The 11,603-nt window shown below is 39.0% G+C and overlaps 1 protein-coding gene across 1 annotated transcript in view; it reads left to right on the plus strand.

The window, feature by feature from the left end:
* The window catches only part of SMG1 (SMG1, nonsense mediated mRNA decay associated PI3K related kinase), a 51,819-nt gene that overhangs the window by 36,671 nt on the left and 3,545 nt on the right, over positions 1-11,603 (plus strand). Inside the window, exons 44-60 of the mRNA XM_017734212.1 lie at positions 138-356; positions 786-976; positions 1,624-1,796; positions 2,176-2,455; positions 3,174-3,446; positions 3,575-3,809; positions 4,126-4,352; positions 5,505-5,655; positions 5,748-5,937; positions 6,159-6,628; positions 7,617-7,754; positions 8,581-8,733; positions 9,067-9,246; positions 9,464-9,691; positions 10,116-10,327; positions 10,531-10,637; positions 11,346-11,525. Coding sequence (XP_017589701.1) covers positions 138-356; positions 786-976; positions 1,624-1,796; positions 2,176-2,455; positions 3,174-3,446; positions 3,575-3,809; positions 4,126-4,352; positions 5,505-5,655; positions 5,748-5,937; positions 6,159-6,628; positions 7,617-7,754; positions 8,581-8,733; positions 9,067-9,246; positions 9,464-9,691; positions 10,116-10,327; positions 10,531-10,637; positions 11,346-11,525 — 3,607 coding nt within the window. The remainder of the gene's footprint in view (positions 1-137; positions 357-785; positions 977-1,623; positions 1,797-2,175; positions 2,456-3,173; positions 3,447-3,574; positions 3,810-4,125; positions 4,353-5,504; positions 5,656-5,747; positions 5,938-6,158; positions 6,629-7,616; positions 7,755-8,580; positions 8,734-9,066; positions 9,247-9,463; positions 9,692-10,115; positions 10,328-10,530; positions 10,638-11,345; positions 11,526-11,603) is intronic.

The raw sequence follows: 11,603 nt of genomic DNA on the forward strand, positions 1-11,603 counted from the left end.
TCTTCCTGTCTCTGTAGTGGTTAGGGACACATCATGGATTTCTGTACCTACTCAAGTACAGTATTTTGCATCTAAGTTCCCACTATTCTACAAGGATAATGCAGAATCAGAATGAGTCTGTTTAAAATACGATGCAGGTCCTTCACATTATGCGGCGTGGGAGAGAGACTTTGCTTACCCTGCTGGAAGCCTTTGTTTATGATCCACTGGTGGACTGGACAGCTGGAGGCGAGGCAGGATTTGCTGGAGCTGTCTATGGTGGTGGTGGCCAGCAGGCTGAAAACAAACAGAGCAAAAGGGAAATGGAAAGGGATATTACACGGAGTCTCTTTTCCTCGAGGGTGGCTGAGATAAAGGTGAGTTTACTACAGTAATTTTCATTTTTTTAACCAAAGTAGCCTCTGTGCTTTCATTTCATTTATTTGCATTTTGGGGATGGGGGAAGATACGGTCATTATATTAGCAATAGTTCACGAATTCTATTGTGATAAATTGAGTTTGTATGAAGGGAAGTGTTTATATTGAACTTGCAAGTATTTTGTTTCCAGTTTCTGCATGCTTAATTCTAAAACATGTTTTAGTGCCTTGCTTGAATTTGGGCTAGGAGAACAAAAATAGATGTTTAGAGAGCAGTCTAAATAAAGAACATTAAAATTTGGCACTTGTAGCACTGGAAGCAGTGCTAGATGAATGGCATTGTAGAAGGGTTAAGTTCTGCCATATGTTACTTTGTATTACCAATTTGAATTAAGTCCAGTTCATTAACATCTGTGTCTTGATTGCAGGTTAACTGGTTTAAGAACAGAGATGAAATGCTTGCTGTGCTGCCAAAACTGGACAGTAGTTTGGAGGAGTATCTGAACCTGCAGGAGCAGTTAACAGATGTAGAAAAGTTGCAAGGAAAACTACTGGAAGAGATAGAATTTCTGGAAGGTGCAGAAGGAGTGGATCATCCCTCCCACACGCTTCAGCACAGGTACAGAGGAGCCAGGAATTCTGTCAGGAGTCCCACAGTAGAATACAGATGGTGTTTTAGTAATGTACTTATGGGATAAATGTTAGAAATCTGTATATGAGTGAATAGCTGGGTAGAAGCTATTCTTGCAGTAAGCAGGTCATTCCTTGTACAGAAGAACTACTAAAACCTTTTCCTACTGAATGATCCTATTTATGTCCTGCATCTCATACTCCATCAATATAACCTGTGCTAGTCCCAGTTCCACACTTGACCCTCAAGGCAAGAGAGGGAATGTTCTGAATGTGGTGTCCCATCGTAATAACCCACATAAGGGAACTATTGATAAATAGCACAAAGATCTTTTCATCTCAGTTTCTAATTCTTCAAGTCATTTTTGAAGGTTATATGAAATTGATCAAGTATTTCAGAATTGCTTGAATATGCACAGGCATTAATTGTATTGTAGGAAAACAGAATTAATTAATAATGCAACATTGTTAATTTTGTGTAATTGGTGAGAACATGTTCATTTCCTGGCTAACACAGTTGTATTGTTCAGTATGGTTCTGCAGTCTATAGTATGAAGTATTAATATATTAAGTCTATAGTATTAAGTATTTCTTTTCTTGTAGTACTTACTTGATTCTGTGGCTTCAATAATTCAGGTATTCTGAGCACACACAGTTGCAGTCTCAACAAAGAGCTGTCCAGGAAGCCATCCAGGTGAAGCTGAATGAGTTTGAGCAGTGGATAACACATTACCAAACTGCCTTCAGTAATTTAGAGGCAACGCAACTTGCAAGTCTGCTCCAAGAAATTAGCACACAAATGGACCTAGGTACAAAATAGTATTTCTGGGGGTGGTTTTAATGGTTTGAAAATAACTTGAGTTTAATATCAGGAGGCATTATGAGTATCCTCTAATTTAAGTTTCTGATCTGTATGTAATAAATTAAAAGAAAGGGGCTTCTTTGAAGGGTGATTTAGAGCATTTGAAGGTTTCAGTGCCAAGCTGTCTGAAGGAACTTGTCTGTCTTATCCTATCTGGGCATGACATTCTCTTACCTTGCTCTCAAAATTCTCAATATGAATTCTCTATGCTTCCTTTACCACAAGTAAAAGAATATTTTTGAAAAGGTGTTAATGCTCAGTCTTTGTATGATATAAAATGTGTCTGCTTCAGAGATGTCTTTATTTTTAACCTTCTTTCTTGAAAGGTCCTCCAAGTTATGTCCCAGCAACAGCATTTCTGCAAAATGCGGGCCAGGCCCATCTAATCAGTCAGTGTGAACAACTGGAAGGAGAAGTTGGTGCTCTTCTGCAGCAGAGAAGATCCGTGTTACGTGGCTGCCTGGAACAATTGCACAACTATGCAACAGTAGCTCTGCAGTATCCAAAAGCTGTGTTTCAGAAGCACCGAATAGAGCAGTGGAAAACCTGGATGGAAGAACTCATTTGTAACATGACAATAGAGCGTTGTCAGGATGTCTTTAGGAAGTAAGTTGACAGAATAACGAATTGTTCAAAGAATGTAATTTTCGAGCTACTACCCTGATTTTATCATTAAAATACATACTTTTGCAAGGACTTACCAAATTATAAAGCAAACCAAGATTAAGTTGTAATTCTGTAAATTTGGAGTAAATATAAGAAACTCCTTTAAGAATACTGTTCCAGAGTTTAATCTGTGTACTTCAACATGAAAATCAAGTAACACTCCCCTGAAATGAACAAATGAAGAATTCCTGTTTGTGACTTCAGGGTAATGATATTTCAGGTTTTAGAAACTTCTAGTATTGAAAAATTAATTAAGGAAAGATTTTATTTTTTAATCTAGATTTTCAAGCGGTTTCTGATTCTTTTTTTCTTCTAAAGTCAGGCTGTTTCAGCATTATTATGGCTTGTCTTAGATTATATTTAAGGTGATCTACATTGTATTCAAACATTTACTCTGAAACCTGTTTCCTTCCTTTTTGTCTTGTATTCATTCTTTGCCTCAAGGACAACTGTCAAAGTCCTTGCAAATAGGTGTCAAATACGGTGCATTCCAGGACTTTATAAAAGCAACTTTAGGGTAGTCATCAACTGCTTGTTTGTAAGAATTAGGTGATACAGGAATGGCTCAAACACTGGTATTTTTCCTACCTACAGAGCAGAATGCAATCTTTTACCACCTGAGAAGGGAAAATTTAGTCAGTGTACTTTTTCTTTCCAGGTATGAAATGCAGTACGCTCCTCAGCCGCCTCCGAGCATGTGTCAGTTCATAACGGCCACGGAAATGACCCTGCAGCGCTATGCAGCCGACATCAACAGCAGGCTGATCAGGCAGGTGGAGCGGCTGAAGCAGGAGGCAGTCACTGTGCCTGTGTGCGAGGAGCAGCTCAAGGAGATCGAGCGCTGCATCAAAGTATTCCTGCACGAGAACGGCGAGGAGGGCTCGCTGAGCTTGGCCAGCGTCATCATCTCCGCTCTGTGCGCGCTGACGAGGTGAGTTCCCTCCTGGGAGGTTCCACCTGAGCTCCTGCTGGAGACCACATCACAGGAATAGTCAAGTGAGGGAATTGTGTCAAGAGTGCAACAGCAGGCGTGTTGTCTAAGTGTCTCAATTCATCTAGGCGAAACCTGATGATGGAAGGCGCAGCGTCGAGTGCTGGAGAGCAGCTGGTTGATTTGACTTCCAGAGATGGAGCCTGGTTCCTGGAGGAGCTTTGCAGCATGAGTGGGAATGTCACGTGCCTTGTGCAGCTGCTGAAGCAGTGTCATCTTGTACCCCAGGACTTAGATATTCCAAACCCCATGGAAGCATCAGAAGCTGTCCACTTAGCCAATGGAGTATATATCTCACTTCAGGTGATTCTTCTATGTTACTTTTTGCCCCCATCCATCAAGGCTTCAGCTAAGTCATTCTTAATAGATTCTTCCTTAACAGGCTAAATGTTTGTTTATGATGCTGCTGAGATTTTTTCGTAAGTCTTGCTCCTTGACTGCTGATTTCTTCAAAGTTAATTAAAGAGTAGACTTTGGACTCTTGACTGACCACCACGATGTTATATTTTAGATAATGTGTGCTGCATGGTGGTGTAGTACTAAAATGACAAAAGATGTTGCATGTGATACTTTTTGAGAGGGAGAAATTTCTTACTTTTTCATGCTTACTTCCCAACAGGAATTGAACTCAAACTTCCGACAGATCATTTTCCCTGAAGCACTTAGGTGCTTAATGAAAGGAGAGTATACTTTAGAGAGTATGCTCCATGAATTGGATAATCTTATAGAGCAAACAACTGATGGAGTGCCTTTGCAAACGTTGGTTGAATCTCTCCAAGCCTACTTACGAAATGCTGCTATGGGTATAGAGGAGGAGACACATACTCATTACATTGATGTTGCAAGGTAAATCACCTATTTTTTTCAGTTCAGGTGTGAGAGAGTGAAGACTGAAGAACATTAGTTTGTCTAAAATTATTTTTTGTTTGATATATAGGCTTTTCTTGCCCAAGAATACCCTTAAGCAGAGTGCAGGGTCTAAAGTGTACACTTTTTTCCTGTCTGCGTGTTTGTGTGTTTATCCACATGCATACACAGAAATATGGAGCTGTGGCAACTTACATCTGCCTAAAGCTGACTTTTGGTAGTCAACTTTTTCCAAAATATGCAGTTGTGATTTTATATTTGAAGTTAAAGGATGCCAAAAATAGGAACTAGTTCATTAGTTTGTGGGAGGAACCTGTGAAAGGGAGAGCTTGTAACCATGGCACTCTTCATCAGGAGGTTTAATGAGCAGCTTTTGCTTAATGAGTCAGTGACTTGATTAAAAAACCAAAATGAAACAAAACCCTAACCAAACAGACAGACTTGTGCATCTTGTAGTGTGGGACTATCTTTCTGGGTAAGTGCTTGGTACACAATTAAGCCAATTCAAAATCTTCCGGTGACGTTTCCCTTGGGCCAGTTGTGGTGGCTAAATGAGTGGTACAGGGAAGGCTGCTGTACCTGTTGAAAACAATTTACTTTTTTTCTCTTAGTTTAGTTTTCCTCCTGGTTTGCCCATTGGCAAGCCTGCTCGGCTGGTTAGTTGAAGGTCAAAAGTCACATATGGGAAGGAGGGGATAAAACCACCCTTCAGGAGCAACCAGCTCTTAAGACCTCATCCTCCACCTTTTCACTCATGCTCCTGTCATTTGTAAATGTGCATGTTATAAACCCAGTGCTTGCTTTTCAAGGATGAAAGTTGATATTTACATCACTAACTATTCATAACTTTATCATGCTCATAGAAAGTACAGTCTTTGTCTTCTACCTGTATTTTAAGTTAGCTTTGTAGCTGGTCATGTAGTACAGTCCTGTTGTATTTGATATCCTTCACTGTTGTAAGACCAGCATTGGGACTCATGTGAAAACGGGGCAAAGAGGGTGGGAAAAGCCTTGTCCAGATGCAACTTAATTCCAATCTGTTCTATCTGTGGGATCAGTCAGCTTAAGAAAATTCTATTTATTGTGGACTAAACAAAACCATGTAATTTTATTTCTTCTTTTCGTTTTAAGAGTACTTCATGCTCAGTATGGTGAACTGATTCAGCCAAGAAATGGTTCAGTTGATGAAACTCCCAAAATGTCAGCTGGTCAGATGCTTTTGGTAGCTTTTGACGGAATGTTTGCTCAAGTGGAAACTGCATTTGGTTTATTGATTGAAAAGGTATGGATTTGTTCTTTTTGGAGTGCTGTTTGAGTCAGAATTAGGAAACTTTTAAAAAAACCAAACTAATTAATTTCCTTTACATTGCTCAGCTAAACAAGATGGAGATACCTCTTGCTTGGCGTAAGATTGACATAATTAGGGAAGCCCGCAGCACCCAAGTTAACTTCTTTGATGATGACAATAATCGGCAAGTTCTGGAGGAAATTTTCTTTCTGAAGAGACTGCAAACAATTAAAGAATTTTTCAGGCTCTGTGGTACCTTTTCTAAAACACTGTCAGGTAAAAAAGTTATCAAATATTCAGTATGCCTTTATCCACTTCCCATTCCAATCAGAAGAATGTGAAACGGTCACTTTTGTTGTAACTTACCCTTGATATATGGTAAAGAAGCAGAAATTAAAAATGAATTCCTGTGCTTTCACTCTGTAAGTCAGATATTATTTTTTTGGATGCATCAAATGCTTTGTTTATAACAAAAATATTATCTTTCACTTTAAAAGGAATCAGTTCACTTGAAGACCAGAATGCAGTAAATGGACCTGTTCAAATTGTCAATGTGAAAGCCCTTTACAGGAACTCTTGTTTTAGTGAAGATCAAATGGCCAAGCCAATTAAGGCTTTTACAGCAGACTTTGTGAGGCAGCTTTTAATTGGCCTTCCAAATCAAGCTTTGGGACTGACCTTGTGCAGTTTCATCAGCGCCCTGGGTGTCGATATCATTGCTCAGGTAGAGGCTAAAGACTTTGGAGCAGAAAGCAAAGTTTCTGTGGATGACCTGTGCAAGAAAGCTGTGGAGCACAATATCCAGATTGGCAAGTTCTCGCAGCTGGTGATGAACAGGGCCACAGTCCTGGCCAGCTCCTACGACACCGCCTGGAAGAAGCACGACCTGGTGCGGCGGCTGGAAACCAGCATTTCCTCGTGCAAGACCAGCCTGCAGAGAGTGCAGCTGCACATTGCCATGTTCCAGGTGAGAGCCTGGCACAGGCTGGCCATTCCCACATGGGGCAAGTGAGCGTGAGTTACAGTGTCTGAGCACAACAAACACGGTATTTTGTTGAATAAATTCTGAGGTATTTTAATGGACTTGATGAAGTATTTTGGTTTTTATTGTGCTGTAAATATATAAGCAAACAGTGTTACTGCTAGCTTTTTTTTAAGACTGGCTGCTTTACAAGAAGCAAATTTGGCAACTTATAAATTCTTTTGAATCAGTACACGTCATTTTTTTCAATAGCAGTTAAGTCATTTTTTGGAAAATAGTTTGTTCACTGACTCTTACCAGCAATGCTGTCCCATTCTCCCCATTTTTTTCAAACAGATTATGACTTCAAGGGAGGAGATGGCTTAGAACAGAGGGTTATGAGTTGCTGAATCTGTATCTTCTCTTCAAAGTTCTAGTGCATTAACGGTCTCCTTGCTCCACTCTTTGCTTCATTAAAAAATACAAAGAGTAGCAGTAGCAGTCCTGAAAAATGCTCTTCTGAGACTTTAGATAAATGCCACTGCGTACCTTTTACACTGGTATCCATTGTGTTGTGCTACCAGTGATCTTCATTTTATAGTGATTTGTAGGTTTAGGGACAAGGCTTTCTCCATGTCTGTTAATGAACCATTTCATAGACTGGTAAGCAAAATTGTCTTGGTTTTAATGCATCACAAGTGAATTGTTTCTGAATATTGATGGCTTTTCCTTTAGACCAAAAAAAGTGTGTAAATCACTTCTAGTAAATTAATGGACTGATTAATGGTATAAACATCCAAGCTAGCAAAACACAGTTTGCACCTGCTTGTATCATGTAATGCTCTCGAATGATGTAGAACTTTGAGCTGTGCTGGTGTTGTCTGACATGCAGCCCTTACAAAGTGTACCAGAGCACTGCAATTGCTGCTTGTGATGCAAAGTATTTTGTGCTGAGCAATATTGATAATCGAGTGTTGCTGTTGCTTTCTTAAAGTGGCAGCATGAAGATCTCCTCATCAGTCGCCCCCAGGCTATTTCTGTCACTCCTCCACCTCGGTCTGCAATTTTAGCCAGCATGAAAAAGAAACTTCACACGCTCAGTCAGATTGAAGCTTCCATTGCAACGGTCCAGGTATGGTTTTGGGGAGGGTTGTTTGGGGAACAGCATGCTGAACTGACACAAACTGCAGAATCATCCACCACCTTCACATTCTGTTGCCTGGCTTGCTGTTGTACACAAATGTGGAGGTGTTGTCATTGATCTCTTTCAGTCTGTCTGATGGATGCTGTTAGGTTGATGGATTTTGCTGTCTCATGCAAAATGTTCTCTTTGGAACAGCAGTAAATCTCTTTGAAGAAAAATACAAATCTGTGGAAGTACCTTTCTTTCTGAAGTCTGGTAATGGTCCTTTAAGTTTGTCTGCCTTAGATCATCCTTACTATTGCTTTTGCTGCTAAATGTCAGAAGTTTCCTTTGTAGGTCTGGGCAAATGAAGTATTCTGTGTGTTATTTTAGATTTCTTTGGTGCCAGTAATATAGAATGTTTAATTGTTTATTAAATACTGCTTAGCTTCCTGAATTTTAATTCCCTTTTTTAGTTGTGAAGGTACTGTCTGTAATAATTTCTTGAATTATTTGCGAAACAGTGGAGGACTCCTATGATGTTATATAATTCTTAGTCTAGAAATCTGATTACTTTTGCTTTTTTTTGGTGAGTTAAAATTTAGGCAGGTAGACTTTCTATAACAATCAAATCCAGTTGTGATGTGTACTGGAAATAAACTTCTAAACAGCATAAACTAACCTTTGCCAATCATGAGTACCACTGTATTTTACATATATGGGTGTAAGAATGTGTCTGCGTGTGTTACATGTGCATAATTTATTTAAAGTCAGGCTTAGAATGGTGTATAGCAGTATGAATTATCTGTATGGGTTTTTTTCTTCCCCAATGCAGGAGAAACTAGCAGCACTTGAAGCAAGTATTGAGCAGCGTTTAAAATGGGCAGGAGGTGCTAATCCTGCACTGGCCCCAGTCTTGCAAGATTTTGATGCCACTATAGCTGAAAGAAGAAACCTTGTACTGAAAGAAAGTCAAAGAGCAAGTCAGGTACTGCAGATAAGTACAGTACTCTTGACTCCATAAGTGTGTTCACTCTTCATTTCCTGCTCAAGGTTTATGTAGAAGATATTTTTCTGCTCTGCATCTACAGAGCAAATACAGATAACCAAACACTTCTGGGAATCCCACTGGAAAGCAATAGGAATAATCTTTGTGAGAATTGCTGCAGGGTTGGATGACCCTGGGATGATACTGCTCCTGTAACTGAGCAGTAGCTGTGTGTTTAAAATTCTCACTTCAAAGGACATGAAAATAAATGCTGTTTGTCTAATAGACAGTTGAAATGGAATAATTTTTCTCACTCTTGCTTTGATTTTTCAGGTCACTTTCCTTTGCAGTAATATCATTCATTTTGAAAGCTTACGTACAAGAACAGCAGAAGCCTTAAATCTTGATGCTGCATTGTTTGAACTCCTCAAACGCTGCCAACAAATGTGCTCCTTTGCATCCCAGTTCAACAGCTCCGTGTCTGACCTGGAGCTTCGCCTGCTGCAGAGAGTGGTAAGCAAAGGGCACAGCAGAACACGAAACGGTTCAGAATCGCTGCAGGGAGTTCTCAGTTCTGTCTTCCATTCCCAGTTAGTGTTATGTACACCTTCAGATGGAGTGTGGCTACAGAGTTTATGCTGTCAGCTGCTAAGCACTTGGCAGTGCTGTCTATACAGGAAGTGAATTTTATCTCAGGGTACAGATAAAGAAATGTTTCTGTTATTTTTAGGGCACTGGTCTTGAACATCCTATTGGCAGCTCTGAATGGCTTCACTCAGCTCACAAGCAGTTGACCCAGGAGATATCTACACAGAGAACAGTACAAACAGAAAGAGAACAGCAAATAGAAACAGTTTGTGAAACAATTCAGAATCTGGTGGATAGTATTAAAACTGTGCTCACGGGTCATAACAGACAACTTGGAGATGTCAAACATCTACTGAAAGCTATGGCAAAGGTACTCCTGAAACATCCTTAAATTTATTCTTCAAGCCCATGTTAATACAGTTAAAGAAAAATAACAGTTGTAGCTTTGTGCTTTGTAAAGTATCTAGAAACAGTAAAATGTGCTTATGCGTATGGAGTTCAAGGCATAACGTTCATGTTTAGGAATTCATAGAGCTTTCTAGCATTAGTCTTAGCAGGCTTTGGTTGAACTGAACTTTTTATCTCTCTTGACAGTTTATTATAAACACTGTGTTTATAAGTCCTCTAGGTTCTTAATCGGTAAAAAAATTTATCATTTTAAAATTTATTTTCTTGATGTGTAACTTCTGAAAATTCAAATGAGAAACTGAGGGGCTGAAAGGGCTCAGAAATGCTCAACTTTATTCTCTTAGCCAAAATATAGCAGTTGACCTTTTTGCCCATCTTGGTTACAGGATGAAGAAGCGGCTTTGGCAGATGGTGAAGATGTTCCCTATGACAATAGTGTTAGGCAGTTCCTGGGCGAATATAAATCGTGGCAAGATAATATTCAGACAGTTCTGTTTACATTAGTTCAGGTTATGGGTCAAGTCCGCAGTCAGGAACATGTTGAAATGCTGCAGGAAATAACTCCCACCTTGAAAGAACTAAAAACACAGAGCCAAAGGTAAGAAAGTTACCTCGTCTCAGGTGAGAAAAGGCATTTTGCATAACTCCTTTCATGTAGCAGGAACACATCACGGGGCACATACTTGATGATTGTCTTAGAACTCAGAAATATCTTTGCAAAATTTGAATTAATTTAATTTTTGAGTTTTCAGTAAGTCACGTAGTTGTATGAATATTTATCAACTCCATTATGTTTCCCAGTGTCTACAATAATCTGGTGGGGTTTGCATCACCCTTAGTCACGGATACAGCAAATGAATGCTCCAGCCCAACTTCAGCTGCTACATATCAGCCAACCTTTGCTGCAGGTAATACTTGCAAAAGTACAAACATGAAACCACCAGGAAATTATGTTGGAGAGGGGACCATAGCTCTTAATGAATTTTGAAATGCAGACAATTTCTGTAAGATTATAAAAGCCTATAAAATTCAAGTAATTCATCATACAATGACTGCTTGAGCATAGCCTTTGAGGTCTGTGTTCACCCCACAACACCCAAAATACACAGAAAGCATTGTCACATGTATCAACTGAACTGTGATTTCTGTTGAAATTAGTATTAAAATTTATGGTGACTTAGGAATTAATCTGGAAACCCTACAAAAGCATTCATGTCTGCAAAGTTTTCATTACTTTAAAAGCATGAATAACATTTCTCAGGAGAAATCCTTTCCATTTAAAGGATTACTCTGCTGTCAATATTTGGACTAGGGTGCAGGTTTATAATTTCTAGCAAGAACAAGAATTGCCTTTCATAACTGTCCTATGAATGATAGAGGTTGAGAGGCAATAAAAATTTGCTTAATATAAATAAATTCTTAGCGGTGGAATAACACTTCTTGTTTACGAAGTGAAAGAAATTAGAAAATAGATTGAAAATCGGTGCAGAATTTAAAATGCATTTGTTCTGAAAAACTGATAGGTCTATTTGATATGCATTTAATTGTGCTTTTTCTTGCCTCTATAATATGCTATTATTTTGGAGACTTTAAGCACTTTTAAACTTTCTTTACAGCTGTGCGTAGCAATACAGGGCAGAAAACTCAGCCAGAGGTGATGTCACAGAATGCAAGAAAGCTAATTCAGAAAAATCTTGCAACATCAGCAGATACTCCTCCAAACACAGTCCCAGGAACTGGCAAAAGTGTTGCTTGTAGTCCCAAAAAGACAGCCAGGGACCCTAAAACAGGAAAAGGTAAATACAAACCTTAAAAAAAAAAAAAAAAAAAAAAAAAAAAAAAAAAAAAAAAAAAAAAAAAAAAAAAAAATATTA

This window comes from Corvus brachyrhynchos, unplaced genomic scaffold (genome assembly GCF_000691975.1).
Source record: "Corvus brachyrhynchos isolate BGI_N302 unplaced genomic scaffold, ASM69197v1 scaffold5, whole genome shotgun sequence".
Lineage (NCBI taxonomy): Eukaryota > Metazoa > Chordata > Aves > Passeriformes > Corvidae > Corvus > Corvus brachyrhynchos.